The 19,147-nt window shown below is 36.8% G+C and overlaps 1 protein-coding gene across 2 annotated transcripts in view; it reads left to right on the forward strand.

The window, feature by feature from the left end:
• The window catches only part of COG5 (component of oligomeric golgi complex 5), a 186,828-nt gene that overhangs the window by 136,327 nt on the left and 31,354 nt on the right, over window positions 1–19,147 (forward strand). For both annotated transcript variants that reach the window (XM_065857617.2, XM_071803429.1), the window contains exons 11-14: window positions 2,604–2,685; window positions 4,957–5,161; window positions 6,305–6,466; window positions 7,959–8,058. In XM_065857617.2, coding sequence (XP_065713689.1) covers window positions 2,604–2,685; window positions 4,957–5,161; window positions 6,305–6,466; window positions 7,959–8,058 — 549 coding nt within the window. The remainder of the gene's footprint in view (window positions 1–2,603; window positions 2,686–4,956; window positions 5,162–6,304; window positions 6,467–7,958; window positions 8,059–19,147) is intronic.

The raw sequence follows: 19,147 nt of genomic DNA on the forward strand, positions 1-19,147 counted from the left end.
TTTCTCCTCATCCATGATACAGCAGTTAGCTGAGACGTGAGAGCCTTCTTCACTACAAAATTCTCGTACAGTTAACGAACCACTTGTCCAGGTCAGAAGACACAAGCTAATGGGCAGAGGCTTAATTGCTGCAGCTGCAGCTAATACGCAAGTGCTTACATGAGTACATATGTATATATGTCTGAATTGATATTATTTATTTATATAGATACCTACAGAAGTTACAGATTTTCACAAAAACATTAAATGTCATCACGTGTTATTTGTCACTGTGTTGGTTCTGACAGTTAGGATAGAAATGTCAATGCAGGGGGACTACGTGCAAGTTCATTTTCAAGATCCTTTAATCATTACATTTTGTGCTGAGACTGTGACAGAAGTGTAGTTGGTGATTACAGTAATGAAAAAAAGTTGTTTGAAAGTGCTCTGTAAGGATTTTTCCACCTCCATTAGATCATTTAGAAATTGAATTGAGTTACCATGCTGAATAGGCAAACATTGTTCCAGGCTGGGATAGAGAATATGAAAGCTAATTAATTTACTTCACAGTTGATGTGAAAGGCCATTTGTTTTATAGTAATTTTCATGTTTTAGATGTGAAACTGTGAAAGAGTAATTTCGTGTTTATACTGTAGTAATACCACTACCAAAAAAACCCAAAGATATTTTATGCAGCACACCTTCTGAATAATTGTCTAATATTATCATTTTAGTTTGCCCATTTATGAAAATCAAGCACAATTTTACAGAAAATACAAACATAGCTATAAAATAAGTTACATCAGTTTCTAAATCCATCAGTGTCCTCAAGCAGCCAAAAATGAGATTCCATCATCTCAGTTTATTTTAGAATTCTATTTTAATTTTCATACGTTTTACAAGCATGAGTCCAACAGCATAAAAGATGTTCTCTCTCAATTCTTAACACATAAATTTTGTATTTCTTTTAATATCTTTAGAGATAATGGGTAGGGCTGGAAGAATTCGTCATCTAATCTCAGAATTTGTTTAAGTATTCTATTTTAGTTGATTTTTTTAGATGCCTCCATGTACTTTTGGCCAGTTTTCAGATTTTAGATCAATTATTTAAGATGATAGTTTTGGGACTGAGACTTGAACTTGCAGTCTTTCAATGACTGGGATGCAGTGGTACCCTGTTAATGAATGACATTCCAAACACCGTCATTGCTTTGTATGTTATTGCCAGTGCGAGTGAATACAGTGCATTCTTTCTTCCTCTGTCATCTTAAGTAGTAATTAATTTTGGAGTAGCTGGACTTTTATATTTGACAGCTAATCTCCTTTCTGTGGTGCTGGACAGAGCAGTTGAATTGACACTTTAAAAGGGCTTGTCTCATTAACAAGAACTAGCATTGTTTGGTGTTTGGTTTTGTTTGTTTGTTTGTTCATTTGTGGTTTTGTGTTTGTTTGGTTTTGTTTTTGTTTGTTTGTTGGTCATAGCGAAGTCACTGGCAGTGCCAAAGGAAAAGCTGAGAAAACGCACCCCTCTGACAGTGATTCAGTGTTGAGCCCTTTGCTGAAACCCATCTTTAGCTGTGAATGTTGTGCTTTGATTTAAAGCCTTGGATGTTTCAGTGTGTGTTCAGATGGAAGCAGCCAAGAGCAGTGTAAGATCCTCAGATCCGCTGACATTTGTCATCACTGCTGGCTGTTCCAGTTTTCCATTCTGAGCACTTTTTGCTGATTATCATTACTATAGCGATTTGGTCAAACTGGGTAATTTATACAGTGGGGTCAATCCACTACCCTGTGTACCATGCAATGAAGAAAACTGTTCTGTCCAGAGCGAGCATCCCCTTGCCATGGAAACACTGGACAGCGTTGCAAGTATCCAGCTGGTGGGCAGGACAGGGTACCCATCGCCATCTCTTACAGTTTTTTTTATCTCAAACACACAGAGAGGAAGAACGCAAAACACAGAAAGCAAAATCATGCTTTAGTGCTTGAGCATAAGTGCAAGGTGTTGGGGAGAGTAAGGAAACAGCCTTCTGCTTCTTGTGCGTCCTTTTTGCAAGAACGCGCCTCCCTGTTTCCACTCCTGACAGCAAACGCTGTTGACACAAGGTGGTGGAGAGTCAACTGTGAGGTTCGCTGTATTTTCATGTGACTTACTTTGTTTTGAAATGGGAAACTGTCCTGTGTGGAGCAAAGCAGCGTGCACTGGGTTTAGTCCCTGGTCAGTGTTGGCAAGTGTGTTGTGATGGCAGTAACAGCCATCGCTGTGATGGATCAGCAGGAGAACCCCTATGGGATGAGGAGGTCCCTGCAACGCAAAGAGATTTTCTAACATGTCTCCTGAGGTGCGCAGCTTTGGTCTACACTCATGCCCATAGAGAGCTGGGAACATCTCTATCAGACTTAAAGGGAAATACTCCATTTGAGACAAGACTGAAGCTTTAACTTTTGTTTTCTCCAGTATTTTTTCTAGCTTTAAACCTGAGGAAGACTTCTCAGACTTCATTTACTTAGTTTTTGTTCTCGGTGATGGTGGAACATCTTTGAGTGGAAGCATTTGCATTGTTTAAAATTCTTTGAAAAGAGTATATTTTGATACTTGTCTTTCTTTTGTTCCTTGCTATCAGGATGGCCAGTCTGACATTTTGTGCAAATTTTGGACTGCAGTAACGCAGACACTTTCATCTCAGTTTCAGTCAGCAACAGACTGTAAGTATTCAGTATAAATGATTTGCAGTGTGCTCTATAGCTATTTTATATCTCATTTCAGTAAGCCCTTTGCTCGTTGTCTCCTCACTAGAACTAGAGCAGAGCTTCACTCAGCGTGGGGTCTCTGAATTTAGAGCTTCATGGTATAGTAACCACACAGGGGGATCCTCAACTGTGGCTGAATTTTCAGAAAGAAATATTTTCTACTTCATTAAGTAGTCATTGTCTAATAACAAAAACTTATTTTTGCAAACTGCATGTGGAGATAAAAATGCTTGGAATGGTATGTTATACTTCAAAGGTGAAGTGGGTTTGCCAAATTCAAAAATAGTAATTTGATTTTAAAGAACAATTCTTTCAGTCTTGTTGAACGCTCATCAGTTGCAAAAATCTGATTTTAGCCATTTTTGGATACCTTTGTAAGTAGGAGTTGAGTTTCTTCAAAATTTTGTCTTGTCTAAATATAAATTGCTGGTGTTCTGAGTATACACAATATTCTTTACATATGCAATATGTAAGTAGCAGATACAATCAAGGAATATTACATAAAAATAATGTATAAACATACAACAGTACTATTACCCTTTCATGCTAATGCAACATGCAGTTGGAACGTAGGTGAGTTTGGTGCTGTCATAAATGTATCTTTAATGTTGTATACAGTGTATAAAGTCTATTTTTTATTCATACAGGTAAAGTGTATAAGATTCGCATTTATCTTCATGATCTCAGCTGTTGCATTGGCCCTTAAAAATTTGGTCCTTCCAGGCTTTATAGCAGCGGTAGAATTTTAAGGAACTAACTGGCTGATTCATGTTCAGCAGTTGCTAAGTAACTAGATGATCCCAAAAGAATATGTATTCATCTTGTATTAAAACATATTAATTTTACTGTTTGCCTTACGGATTACTTTAACAGCTCTATGAACATACCCGGAATCTCATCTGTTCACACTGAACGTGTGCTACCTGTTTTCAGCACTTGGGTTTAAGATTGTTAAATTGTGACATCAGTTAATGGGATCAGTCAACATTTCAGAAGTAAGGGAACTCTCACATTTTGTCAGCAGTACTTTGTCTGACAGCTATTCCATAATATTTTATTACTTATGATTTTTCATCTTGTTTTCTCTATAAGCATTTAGAGGGAACAGTTGGATTTTTGAACTGTGAAAGAAGTTTTTATTTTACTACAGCTGAGTTTTGTGGAAAAATGCTTACAGCAAGTAGACTTTCGTTTAGGTGACACATCTATATAAGAATGTTCATTTTTAACATATAAATTCTAAGTGATTGAATCCAGTGACATCAGTCACCGACCTCTGGATCATATAGATCAGCAGAAGACTAGACAATATCAGAAAAATAGTGTAAAAGTGGGAATTCATGGCAGTTTACAGAGTTTGATAAGGATCGTTATCTGCTTTTGTGAGGCTGGCACAGGCTTTATAAACAGAGCCTTGTGACCTAAAATAACTCTGTGTTTGATAATGTGAATCCTCCCATATTCAAAATTAGAGTATATTTGAGTTGAAAGGACAGGCTGGGTGAAATGGGGCAGATCCCTGGAGCCTGAAAAATCAGCGAATGAATGGAACAGTGTTAATCTCCTAATGTAGTGGGAAATCCATAAAGTATGAGTGATGTTAGGTCAAGATTAACATCAGTTGCTGGAGCAGTTGTACATTTGTTTCATTTCCTGTTACCTGCCGCAAGCCTTTCAAGGCTGAAAATAGCACTGATTTTTCTGCTGGCTTTGTCATTCTTTATTTGTCGAGTTTAGGAGTTGCATTTTAGGTACCCTGTTTTAAGAAGCGTGTGTAAAAGCATATGCCTCCCTCATCAGACTTTGACTCATAGAAGTTGTCTTCGTCTGTTTTAAATGGGTATCTTCAAAGTTACACAGCCCCAAACTTTCTCCCCATCAAGCTATTGTTAGAAAATCTCTAGATTTAGAGAGTTCTAATCAGACTTTGGCCTCAAATGAACGGTAAGAATGATAATTAAGATTAGCGTCTTTATTGTACAAACTAAGTTTTCCACGTCCAGTCTTCCAATTCTGGATTTTCTGCTGGTGCTTTAGATATGTGCCATTTAATGTGATAACTCATGCCACTTTGAAATGAATTGTAAATATTACTTCATTAATACTAAAGATAGGATAAAATTATATATCATTCATTGATAGAAATGCAAAGATACAGATTGGTTATATGAATCAAAAAACGGTTTAAACTTAGCAGCGCTTATTGCTTACTGCTTTATTTTTCAGCCTCTATGTTTCTGAAACAAGCTTTTGAAGGAGAGTACCCAAAATTACTGAGGCTTTATAATGACTTGTGGAAGCGCCTGCAACAATATAGTCAAAATATTCAGAGGAATTTTAACACAAGTGGAACTACTGACCTCTTTGCTGAACTACAGCAAATGGAAGAAGATACACAGGACATCTTCATGCAGAAAAAACAAGATTATGAGTATGTATTATGAACTCTAAGGCAACAAAATGTAAAGCTTTTCACTCTGCAAAAAACACAGAATATTTTTAATAACCTAGTGTTATTCAAGTTGTCAGAGTGGGAAAAGTTTAAAGGCTTTTTTTTTTCCTCTTGCAGTAGTTGGTTTAATACTATTTTAGAGCTGCAGGATTTTCATTAGTTTATATAATTAACAGTGTTGGGTTGTCTTTCACAAAGTCCCTAATTTTGGAACTAGTTTTATCTTTTTGTCTCTTTGGGTGAAAAAAAGAACAGAATGCTATAAATTCAGTTTTGTATGTGTTGCAATTACGGCAGTAGCTTTCTCTTAATGATACTGCAATCACTGGCGTGTGACAAATGCTCGGTTTGTTATGATTCACAGTTTTTATGTTTATACATCGTAGAATAAACGTGCTGAGTGGTAGATATCAGATCAAACTGGGACAGGCCCATCAAGTCTATTAGAACTTCTAGACTTACATAAAATAAGATGGATATTTTATGTGGGATTTCTGTTGGCTTAAATATGTTCCTGAGCAGTTAGGGGGACTCTTCTGATTGACCTCAATGAAAGCAAAGTAAAAACCTCACCGAACTTCTGACAATGAGGTAAAATGTTTAAGAGAGCTACTGCTTATGCATTTGCACAACTAGAAGTACTAAAGACTGAAGCTTATTAAAGGTAAATTGAACAAGAATCTTTCTATTTGAAGCTTTCTATATGCATACCTATACCAGGAGATACTTTTTTTGGTAAAATACGTCAAGTACAAGCTATCAGCTGATGAAGTATGTGGATGTAAAATGGTCTTTCATTGCAGTTCTGGGTATCTTGCTGTTATTTTACAGATGTTTTTAGCACTGTTTGTCTCAAGAACACCTTGAATTAGGGATTCCATGTAGGTCTTACAGAAAGTACTAAGAACCGTATTGAACTACGCAGAATGGCTCCCTGACTAGTTACATGGTTCAAGTGAAAAGCAAGGTGCTCCACACTATCAAAATATTTTTCAAGTGCATATGTTTAAAGAGCAGACAGAAAACCGAGGTTCAATACTGCAAAGTCTATATCATCCGGAAAGACTCAATGCTATTGTGTATTTTAATTTAAAATGTATTCATTTTGTCTTATGCTCACAGTCCAGAAAAGGCCTTGAAAGATTCACTGCAACAGTATGAAGCTGCTTATTTGTCAAAATCTTTGTCTCGACTCTTTGACCCCATCAATCTTGTTTTCCCTCCTGGAGGTCGGAATCCTCCTTCTTCTGATGAGCTCGACAGCATCATTAAAACTATAGCCAGGTATGCATGTATAATACATAGAAAAATGTACTCTTCAACATGTTTTTTCTCATAAGTTACAATTTTATAAATGAGACTTTCTTAGCAGTGAAAGATAGATTACTCTTTAGTTATGAAACTGGTTAGTGTAAAAATTAAGTCAGGGAATGGAATGGAATGGAATGGAATGGAATGGAATGGAATGGAATGGAATGGAATGGAATGGAATGGAATGGAATGGAATGGAATGGAATGGAATGGAATAATATTTCAGTTGGAAGCAACGTACAGAGATCATCTAGTCCAACTGCCTGACCACTTCAGGGCTGACCAAAAGTTAAAGTGTGTTGTTAAGGACATTGTTCAAATGCCTCTTAAGCATCTGGAAGAGAAACTTCACACATACTGTAAATGTCTGATATCTTAATTATCTGACTTTGTCAAAGGGAAGATGATAGTGGCTTGGCTGCAAGTGATAATACCTGATGTAAATAATCTGTTAGAGTGAAACAGCCAGATAATACATAAAGAGAACTATTCCAGGAAGATTTTGTAGAATGAGATGCTTCAATTACCAATGATGTGTTTTCCCTCATAAGGTTTTGGAAAGCACAACTGTGTTTAATACAGTCTGGAAATGACGGACAGTATTCACAGTATGTGTGTGTGCACTATTAAATACTGACACTGAATTTGTAACTGGGAGTTACAGATGTGCAGAACGTGCCTGTTGGTTATTTTGCTCCCTGCAGAGGAGAAGGGGAAACGACACAAAAATTACGAAATTTCAGCTGAATTTTCCAGAGTGACCTTTAGCTAATGATGTTTGGAGCCCTGCAGAGTTCACGGAGGTTATTCCTATGTCAGGGTGCCTGGTGTCTCTCCAGCTCTTGGGAGAGGTTAATCTCATCACAAGCAACATGATGGTCCCTGTGCTTCTCTGTTTTCAGTTTTCATTTATTAATGCAGCCCCAACTGATGGAGATCTGGGGCGGCTGCATGAACAAGAAATGCTGCAAGTGATTTAGAAGTATTTTCCTTCTTCCATTTGTTCCCTGTCGTTCCTTTGGGGCCTCTGTTACTATAAAGGATTGCTTAAAACGCAGCTTAGTAGTTGTGTCAAGCTGAGGCGTCCCCTGGGTATTTCTGCACAGCTCATGTAATTCTAGAGTTGAATGACTGTGTATTCACCTGTAATGTTTGAAGGCTGCTGCCAAAGCTTGAATGTAGTTAATTGCAGTCAATATTTTTGAATGGCTTACTAATAGTGATTTCATACTGAAGTGTCATTCCTAAACTTTGCTCATTTTTACTAGAATAGGAACACTGCACATAAAATTCCCAAATGACTTGTTAAATCGTAAACTGAATTACGGTGCTTAGAAAGACTTGGTTGTATGTGTTACTCTCTCTAAATTGATGTGCCATGTAACTACATATTCATAGTTAATTCTTTATCAACTAATACAGCACTGCGTAGTTGTTAATTAATATTTGTAATCTTTGCTTCCAGTGAGCTAAATGTGGCTGCTGTTGATCCAGACCTGAGTTTGGCTGTGGCAAAAAATGTGGCAAAGACCATTCAGCTCTACGGTGTGAAGTCCGAGCAGCTTGTAAGCAATTTTAAATTCCTAAAAACTCATGTTTTTTATGTACAATGTTCTGGGTTTTGTGGATTTTTAACATAAGAGTAAAGCAGTCTAGATAGACAAAACCTTCAAATTGGCTTTTCGTTGTAGTTGGAAACATTTTCACTTAAATTCTGCCTTCAGATAAACACGGTCTATTGGTAGCAATAAAATTTATCTGTATAACTCCAAACTGAATTTGCCGTATTAATTTAATAAAAACCAAAATTGTAGTTCTTGTTTAGTAAAATTAAGACAGTTCCATTTGGTTTAATACTTACCAACATTTGATATTCCATCAGCTGCATGATGCATCGTCATTATGGTATTAAAATTTGAACTATTCGAATATATTTTTTTCACTATTTGCAACAAAAATTGGGCATTTTTCCATGGATTTATTATTTGACATTCATTTAACTGACCTTTGATTTGTTTGCATATCTCAAACACTTCTAGTCATTTGCCGTGCACTGTTATCTAGTGTTAACTGAATAGAGGAAGGTTCCCAAAGCCTTATCCTTTGGGTAAGGATCCCCAAAAAGCCAATGGATAGTACAGTGAATGTTGTTGTCATATGAAAAATTAATTTTTAAGATCAACAGTTTTCTTGTGAAGTCTGTTGCTGAAATTTTAATGCTTTTCTTATGAAGAGATGAAAATTATTTTTTGCAATACACAGACCCACAAGAAACGACTGCTTCTATTTGTAAACAAGTTTTTAACTTAACATGAATTCTGAGAGCAAACTCAGAATCCAGTGACACTCATTTACTCTATGGTTCTTTTAAAGAGAGATACTTGTTAACCATTTTGTGTAACAATTGGCTACAAAACATTGCAGCAATTAAGTTAGTATGGATTCTGTTTACCTTTTAGACACCTACTGTCTCTGAATAGCTTTAAAGAAATTGAAATTCAATACGACATACCTTGTTTACCATGTCTGTTGGCTGAATTGTATTGGAAGTTTGCAAACTAGTGTATGGAAGAGTAATGTAGATGGAGCAGCATTAAGGCCATCAAGAATATTTAAGATTTTAAAATAAAAAAGTGTTTATATTATTTTGCTGTATATTTGGAGCATAGTGCTTAAGTTGGGTCTTTTGTTAAAGACAGCCGATCATGGTTTCATAATTTCAGAGTGAAATTTGCTCATGAAAGAAATCAGAATTTTTAGTAGGTTGCAAGAGTCATCGTGAGTAAAGCATATTACACTTGTGTCCCTATTTATCATGGATTGTGGCACCAAATACTGGCATTCAACTGGAAAAAAAGACATATCAGCTGTAACAGCGAAAGCAGCAGGGTCTGTTGTGCTCATCATCTCTGTCAGAGTTTGAATCTGCGCAGTAGCTTGTTCGAAAGCACACATCGTTTTGTGATCAGCCAGCTGACACATTCTTAAGAAATGCTGAGCAAAATGGGTATGTAGAAATAAGCTGACAAGTGTATGATTTGTGGCTTTGTATTAGCTGACCTTAAACTAAAGGAGCATGGAAGTAAAGAGGGAGTCTGAGCCCTTGAACTTCTTGATATTGACAACTGAAAATAAAACCTGAAACTTTGAAAAACTGACTGGTTTAGTCAAACTGGCAGAATAAACATGATTTTCTTTCAATAATATACCTGCAAATTGTAAAGCGATATCACAGAATCAACTAATTATTCCACAGCTACTTTTTTATCTCTCTCTTTTTTTTTTCTCTTTGCTTACTGATGCACATGTTACAAAACTAAGTGTTGGAAGGACTCAACAGAGTTGCCACGCCATAGGTGTATGGTGCCATGGTTAAGTGCTAAAATGTCATGCGTAGCCTCCAGCTGCCTCTCCCCTTCTCCTGTGCCGTGCTTGCCAGCTCTGTGGATATAATCTAGAATATCTTAATTTTTTTTTGTACCTATTTTTGGGCAGACAGATTGAGGCTGAGATGTGTACCATGTGTAGAACAGGAGCTATGTCAGACAGCACTGTTTCATTATGTTTTAGTGGTGTAGCCAAGAATGCAATCTTCATTCAGTCTTGCAATCCAGCTTGCAACAATGACTTTGTGAAGCTGAGCGGGGTGACCGTGGAACATTTCCGCTCAAATGCTTCATTTCTGATAGATATAGTAGAGCAGTGCTAAAGATGGAAATTTGATTTCCTGGAGGATTCACAATTGACTTATCTTCCAAATTGAAAGTAAACAAAAGTATCTCAGAATTCTCAGAGAAGAAAGACTGGGGAGAACTTTTAAGAGTCATTAGAATATTTTTTTAAATATTGTAATAGTAAAGGTGAAAAACTGAAATGTGCGGTCTTAAAATGTTGAGACATTCTGATGTCAGAGTTTTCATTTATTCCATTTCACAAAAGAAGGAATTGTGATTCACTACGATTTCATCGCTGTTTCTCTGGTTAGCTTTAGATAGGACGAATGACAATAAAAGTGTTATTCATGACTCAAAGATTTTACTTTTGAATAAAAGCAACATCTAGCAATCTGTATATATAGTACTAAACCAAAAACAAGTAAGAAAAAATGGCCTTTTCCTGTGAATCCAAAACATGTGTTTGTGTTACTTGTGACTTTGTATATTCCTGGCTTTCGGTTTTCTGCTTTCCGCACACCAAGAACTTGCTGTTGCTGTGCCTGAGACCTGTTCTCGTGTTAACCAGTTCAGATTATTTCAGAGAAGATATAAATAACCCTCTGTAAGCAGTAGGTATAGATACATTCTGCAATTGGGTGAATCTTTAGCTAATTCCTTGCTGATGCTTGATGTGGTTGGTTTATGCCATGAAGCATTCAGAAGAATTGTCCTAATTTCACTGAGTGTGATTGCAGATGTTCTTACTATACAGGGTTTGAAGGGATAATTATACATTGCACTAAATTAAAAAAAAAAAAATCTGTTATTTTAAGAATATTGTGTCTCAACTTTATCACACATCCTGTGTTTTGTTAGGTGATGCTGAGGAAGGGTGCTTGGTATATTTTCTCTGTACCATTATTATTTTGTCTCTTCTTGTTCACTTTTTCTCTAAATCAGGCAGCTCAATCATCTTCATAACGATTACAGACCTCACGAGATTTTAGTTTAGTCACCATTTCTACATCCTTCTCGTTCCAGATTGGAAGGGAGATTAACAAATCTTATCGTATTTCGGATAAGAGCAAAATTTTTCTCTTCTGCATTTGCACGTTGTAATCCACTGCTTACTTTTTTACATGACTACTTACTGAGCCAGATTTTGTTCACTAGCCACTTTTTCATACAAGTGCCTTAGCCCACATAAAAAAGGACGTTAACTTTTCTCCTTTATTTGAGAGTTTTCCAGAGGGGTCATCCATTCCTATTTGCAAATACCCTAAGTTACCCATCTTGACTGACACATATAACATGTGCTCCTGTTTAGTTGGCCATGTATATGTATATCTATTTCTTTATAAGTTATGTACATGTACCATGGAAATTCTAGTATATTCCTCCTGTACCCCTTTGGATTGTCTTGCGTAACGCCTATGGTGCATGCACCCCACTTTGAAGACTAGTGCTCTAGGGTAATACTCTGCAATAATCTTCCATAGTAAGGAGTGAATAGATTTTGGCGTTTTTTGAAAAGATGCCCGATTGATTGCAGAAGTCTTTTAAATTCATGTTTGATTTCATGTGTATGCTGCTTTAAATCAGATTTCTTATTTATGTATACAAAAACGAAAACGATAATCACCTGTAGATTTGAAGTGACACAAAACTGTATTTCCCCAGTCGATTACCTGTTATTTAGTCATTTACTGAGCTGAATTTTAAATGGTCTTGAAATGTTGCGATTTCTCTCATAATTAAAAATCTCTTTGTTGCAACTTTGCAATAGCTTTGTTTTGGTTTGCCTGTTGATAAAGCTCTTTCTCTTACTGATGCTTAGAGGTGGATGTCTTGGCAGAGAGAAGTCGTGAAACATTGAGGGTTAAAAGCTCTGAAACTTTACAAGACATGTAATTTTGCCAACAACCAGAAAAATAAATTGCAAGATCCATTGTCCTTATAGAGATTAAAGATGAAAGAGCCCTATTTGGTCATCTAATCTATTCCCTTCCCAGCACGGGACTATTTCAAACAATATTTACTGTTAGGGTTTTTGTTGTGTTCTTTCTGCTTTTAGAGTGATGATTTCAGTTACCTCTTATATTGTGAGTGAAATGTAAGTACTGTACGTTCTCTTACTTTTTGCTATTTCTGTTCAGCTTGGCATGTGAGTGGGTTGAAATACACTAACACACCCACCAAGTGCACAGAAATGAAATGTGTTGTGCTGTGAATGTGAAAATGCAGTTGTTTAGAGAAGATGTGGTTCTCCTACTTTTTGATCCTGGAGACCTCTAGTTTCCTCCCTGGAGTTACAGTCATCCTGTCAGACTGTCTTTACTGACTGCAGTCAGAGTCCCACAGTAATCCTTCCTGTCTTGTCTCCTGGAGGTTGTGCCTTGCTGCCTCCTCCCGCCACGGGGCATCACTGTCAGAGACAAAGTGGCCTGGTATCTTTTGGCCAATAAACAGTCAATGTGCAGAGGCAGGATTATAAAAATCAGATTGCCCACTTGCTTCTCAGAGCAGATGGGGGCAATTACACTGGCAAATTCTGGTGGGTCAAACTATCTTAAAAAGTGTTTTTATATGTGGGTATGTGATGGTATGCTCACGTGATTTAGGCAAACACAAACTCACTCTGCTCTGCTCCCAGATGGCAGGGCACATTTTAGCTGCACTCCAAGCCAGGGTGACCAGCTCAGCCTTAACACCTTGCTGAGCATTACACCATTCAGCCTGGAGCACAAGCACAGCAAGTTCATGTCTGCTTCAAGTACAGGCAAAGCAAGAATGGCCATGTTACCCTAGGCAGATTTATCCTAAGGTTAAGGCAGATAAGGCTAAAACCAGTGGGAGCTGCAATTGTCTATAATTGGAGAGATTCCCAAAAATGGAATATTGTATTTATGGAGTAATATGTTTCAGAAAAGTTTGTCTTAAAAAAAAGGAATCTTTCCAACAGACAAGAGGCTGCAGGCAGATGATATAATGGGGATCTTCCCCACTGTCAGACTTGCAAGCAATCATAAAGAGGAAGCACTCAGAAGATGGAGAAGGAGAGTGGGTGTAATGAGGGAGCAATGAAATAGAGAATTTGAATAGTCTTTTTATTCCCTTAACTAAATGTGGTTGGACTTGTGTCATACATCTTACAGAAGCTGATGAATTAGGTAGAGGCCTGAAATACAGCCTGTAGGCAGTGCTCTGGGAGAGCTACTAATCCATCCTTTGCCCACAGCTCATGGTAGAGGCTTGGCTTCTCATCAGGATTTTATCCTGGGCAATGGTTGTGGGATTTTCTGATTATCAGGTTTTGCTAGTATAAGCCACTTGGAAATTTTTAAGCACTGTGTGGAGAGCAGAGTCCTTCCTGGTGTTTTGAAGAATTCTTCCCCAACCTTAAGAAAAATTTAAGGTGACACTTGGAGTACTTTATGTATTTCAAAGTTAAAGTGCTAAAGACACAGTAATAGAAGTGATTTTTGAGATTAAAGAGAAGACATAGGTTCCTCAAAAATTAGAGTCCTTGCACCAAGGTTCAAATAGTTGTCCGATATCCTCAAGGTGTAGCGCATTGATTCACATATTGAAGACCTCTGGTACTGGACATGGCAAAAGGCAAAATGAGAGGAAAAACTTGCTACTCTGATCCCAAAACCCATGAATCGCTATACACCAGAGACACAAAGAAATTTGTATGTGTTTCCTTTGGTAAATTAGGTTTTTATATTCTCGGTTGTTTTGAGGGAAAAGTCAGAATCAGCTAATATCTGTGATAGAGAGTAGGCAACCTCTTTCTCACTATCAGTAGTGTAATGATCTCTATCTACATGTACTTAAGTAAATATTTGAGTTATGTAATGTTATACGTGGATTTAGAATGCACACCAGTTGCAGAGTACCAGCCAGTAATACGAGCAGTACTATGCCGGTACTCAGCCAAGTACAAAAGGTTCTTGGGAAATATCTGTGAAGCTTTGGTTAAGCCAGTTATTGTTTTTCAATGCAGTGGTGAAACTGGATTCCAGATGTTGCGAAATAATTCTGAATGTTTATTTGGATTAATGTTTAAATGTAAAGTGAGTCGGACATAAAAATTCTATAATTAAAACTAATATATATTCTCTTGAAACTTTATTCTGAGGGTTTACTGAGATCTACTTTTCAATTAACTGGTACTAAATAGTGTAACTGTGACTGTGTTATTTTAAAGTATTATTATCTGTCATAATTATGAGAAAAGTACTTGATGACAGATTTTTTAGTGCATTATCGCTTAAGAAAGTAAATACCAAAAAAAAGCATAGGAAGTAGAAAAATGTAACAATTCATTGTTGTTTCAGCCCCTCCTTCAGAGTCAAACACTGATATATCCCAATCGCTCACTGCTTGTCCTCAAATAGTATTTGCTTTTGAAACTGAGAGTGGATATGGAAGGAAAAACATAACTGTCCTCAGAACAGCAAATTTAAACAAGTAAATAAGCTTGGTCTCATCTGTTTGAAGGCAAATTTGTATCATCAAGGCTTGTTGTGATGAACGTTGGCCTCGCTTCAAGGATCAGCAAAATGTGTCTGGTTTTGCTGCAGAAAGGCCAGGCATTTAATCACTCCACACTGTCACCCTGATGTTTGTGTTAATGTCTGCCTCTCTCAGTTGAGAGCATAAGCACAGTAAAGGTTTATGACTGACACTCAGGACTTAATTTGCCACCCACTCTGTGTCTCCAACACAGGACGTAGCAGTTATGTCTGTACTGGTAAGGGAAGGGTGCCAGGGAACATTCCTGGGCCTGGACCTGCTGCAATATTGCCTCCCCTGAGCTGTGGATGGAGGTTATTTGAGAGATTGGTTGCTGGCCCAGGCCAAACACTTGCAAATGGCTGTCGTGACAGCGTGGCGGTACAGACGACCACGTGCCAGATCCAGGAGCCTTTCCTGGCGCTGTCAGGTTTACTGCTATATGGGGGTAGCCAATGTGTGAATGAGACTGAATGAGAGCGACGTGCAAAATCTGTTAAAGACAAAGTTTAAAATGCTGACAGATTGGTGTAATTTTTTTCTTGCATCTGGAATTCATACTTTCTTACTTCTGATGTAAATAAATCTCTAAGGCAAAAGTTAGGAGATGCTGATTTCTTCTACGGTAACATTGCTTTTGGCCTAAAGATTTTCTTAGATTGCCAGAGTTGTAAAAGATATGCTTTCCTAAACATGTTTTTCTATCTGTAATGCTTGTCAGCTGTGCTTGACTTATTTTCAAATAGCATGCGGTGTTTCCACCAGAGTATAAGTCCTTGAAAAGAGCACAGTTGTCTGTGGTGTTATGGCTAGTTGATGACTCCAAGTATTGGATGGATGCAAGAACATTCTTGGACATTAACTCTTTTCAGGACTGCAACACTTTCTTCAGGTAGTGTTACATTTCTTCGAGTCAACTCAGATGACACCTTTTCGGATGTCAGTGGAACCAACCCCTTCTGTAATTTAATATTCTGTTTTTAGTGAATGCAATGGATGGAGATACAGGCTGAGGAGCATCTATCTATCTGTCATGTTCACATATTTTTAGAGCACTGATCTTTGTAATGCTGATCAGCACCAAATGCATTACATAAGATTAGCATCAAAATATATATAATGGAAAGTCAGCTCTGCTGCAGTTGTTCTTAAATTATTTTTAGTGTTGCCCACAAAACTTGTGTGGCTCAGTGCATTTTCCTGCCATTGTGCTCTGTCTCTGCTCTATAGGAGCCATTTTAAAGGATGAATTTCTGTTCTCTCAGATGTTTTCACTCCTTTCTGAGCCTTCAAATAAGATTGTCAGTCAGTGGTACACATTACGAAGATTTTAATAAATGCCCACTTTCCAGCAGAACTGAAACTGAGACAAACAATTTATCTCTCATGTTCCTTTAATCCAGCTTATATTTGAACTTGTGGTTTGCAAGTTCAAGATTCCAAATTCTGCTTTTCTTACATCTTCAGCTACTGTTGTGTTCTTTAATGCTGCTCAGGTGGCTTAATCTTTTGCAGTTACTCATAATGATCTTTTCAATTTTCCACTTTTAATGGATATTCATCATTAATATCTCAATTTTAAATAGCTCTGGTCCACTAGCTAGCTGTTTAGAATAGCTTGAATACATTATTTGGGAGGGCTTTTGAGTTTAAAGAAGTAGACTGTGAGAAAATATACCATATTCTTCTCACAGTAATTTAGAAAATTTATTTTTGTCTTTCAGATTTTCTGAGAAAAAAACTGATCCTTTCCTTTGAGTATGTTTAAAAAACTAGCTTGTAATTACTGAGGTTTAAAATAAACCTCATTTTTCTGCACATCCATCCCATCATCATAACTCTTTGTGATATTGTGGTAGATGAGTCTTGATTTTTTTCATTATTTCTTTCATTGTGGGTTTATGGTGCATCTCATCTATGAGAGTCTATAGAAAATAGTCCGCTGTTTGTTTTTTAGTGATGTAGTTTTGAAAGCGTAATTCTATCATGCCACGGCTTCGCAGATCTTCCCTTCCAGGATCTCTCTTCCTGTGGTTACAATTAAATGTGCTCTGATCTTGGTTTATATTTTTACTGTTTAAAAACAATCTCTAATGTATTCATGCTTCTCCTTTGTTTGTAAACCTTGTTGCAATAAGGAGCATGAGGAGCAAAAGTGCTAGAACACCAGGTGGAATAGAAAAACAGCTATTAATTCAGCTTAAACTCTGAGCCGAGATAGAGACAGCGTCTTTACAAAGAATTTTCGTAATGTCATCTGTTGAAGAAAAAGTGTCTGTCATGCTTGATCAGGGCAATGAAGATTTAAAGAAGCTGTTTTCAGTGAATTATTTAGATGATAAGCACTATGAATGGCATATTTTTGTCCAGAATGTAAAAGGCTAAGTGTATTATAACTGATGCAGAGGCTAAATTGGAACATCTTGGCTCAATCAGTGAAGTTGTTAAGAAAAGCAGAAATGCAAAGGAAGATGGGATTTTAAAATTAAAATATTGCAATGATAAAACAGTTGGATGAGAAGGATCCATTCTTTGTCTTCTCTGAGTATTAACAGAGATAGGAAATTTTTGTGAACCTTTCGGTCTATACTTAGTGGTTGACTAGGAAGAGGCAGAGAGGGGCTGGACTGCAGTTCTCAAATTGTGCCCCGTCTGCCTAGTGGCCAGGAAAAATATCTGTAACGTGTTGCAAGAAAGGAAGATGTTGATCTAGGAGAGGTGTAATTTTGGTTTCTTCTTAGGGGAAATGAAAAAAGTTAAGACCTCATTTATGGAAAGCATTTGTTGGGTTGGCTTTTATCATATGTATTCCTACAGGAGAAATGTACCTTACACCAAACAAAAATGCTCATTTAATTGCTCATTTAATTTATACAAATTCCTGAAATGAAATACACTACAGTAGCAACAAAAGGGATGTGAGCTGCATCTCTGTTAGGATGTTTATTGATGTTTACTGACATAACTGTGGTTTGGGGTATCTGCATCGTTGGTTGTTCTTGTCCACCCATCTTCTTATCTGACATGGCTAAATTTAACTAGCTGAATAAGTCAGCGAAGCAGGGGAGAACAGGATGGAGATGGAGAGAGGAAAGATTTCCTGGAATCAGATTGTTCCAGTGAAGGGAAAATACTGCTCATGCCCTGGAATTTTGGCACCAGCTTTAAACTCCGGCAAAGTTCTGAGGACTGTGATGGTTTTGAATTGAAAAGCATGATGGATTCTCATTGTAATGACATAAAGTGAATTTCTGATTGCCTTTTTTATTATGTGATCTTACAAGAATTAATCTATGTCTTGTATTAGATGGTGTTATATTGAATTGTGAGCTTTCATTTGCGGGTGAATCACTATTCAGGACATATTCCAACAATGAAATTTGTCTGACAGTTCCAGGGAAACGTATCTAGTCCTCCTGTCTAAATGTCGAATATTGTGAACTTGCATGGAGGTATGGAATGTAATAAGCTCACAAATAATCAGGAACAGTAGTGAAATGACACTTTAGGAAAGGTTTTCTGTAAATAACAGGTCAGTTACAGTGTAAGTGTAACTAATGTGTAAGTGTAAGTAATGTGAAAGATTATATTTTCCCCAGTTCAATTTGAGATATGTGAATTAATTGTATAATATTATACCAGTACCTTGAAGACATGGTGTTACTGTCATTGAAAAACTTGTATCTGTGCTATTTAAATGAGAGAACCCAAAAAAATGAATTCAATATTTGGCGCATTAAAGGAATTCATTAATAGGTATTTAAATAGAATATGTGGGAGGCTATTATGTACTTAAATAATTTCAGAATAATTACTATTTGACTGTGCAGTAATAAAAGCTAAAGATGGCAGTAGGTCTAATTTAAAAATAATCAGAAGTCAGCTAAGGTTTTGTAATTTTTTTTAATGTAAAGATCAGAAGAGTTTTGTTAAAAGAGTCAGTAAGAAGCTGCTTATATTGGTCAGAGAGTACTTAGAAATGTCAAGCTGATAAGTCCCTTAAAAAAGCATTTAAAATTTTAAAAATGGAATTAAAAATCTAGAGGGGAAAGCTGCATTAAAAAATAACTTCATGAAACATTGACTTCATTCTCATGTTGTCTTTTGCTGGGTAGATCGTGACTCACATAACAAATGTGCGATTTTTTGGATTTTTTTTTAATGAGATTCTGGCTGAACTCCAGAAAAAATCATCCAAGCATGAAAGGCTGGTTTGAGAGTACTATGTACTTTAGTTTGTCTTGCTGTGAAAGTCCTTAAAAGACTTCTTTAGATCTAGCATGTAATTTTGCTAAAAGGTAGAAAAAGAGCGAGAATGCACAATCCTCACACTATTTTGTTATAGGGTGCTCTGTGTTGTTTCATACCAGATTAAATTATATGATTCAGAAATGGATTTGGTTAAATATATGTTGATATGGGAAAGGCTTTGGAATTCTGCAATTTTGGAACAACTCTAACAAGTGTTTGACAGTGT

This window comes from Patagioenas fasciata, chromosome 1 (genome assembly GCF_037038585.1).
Source record: "Patagioenas fasciata isolate bPatFas1 chromosome 1, bPatFas1.hap1, whole genome shotgun sequence".
Taxonomy (NCBI): Eukaryota; Metazoa; Chordata; class Aves; order Columbiformes; family Columbidae; genus Patagioenas; species Patagioenas fasciata.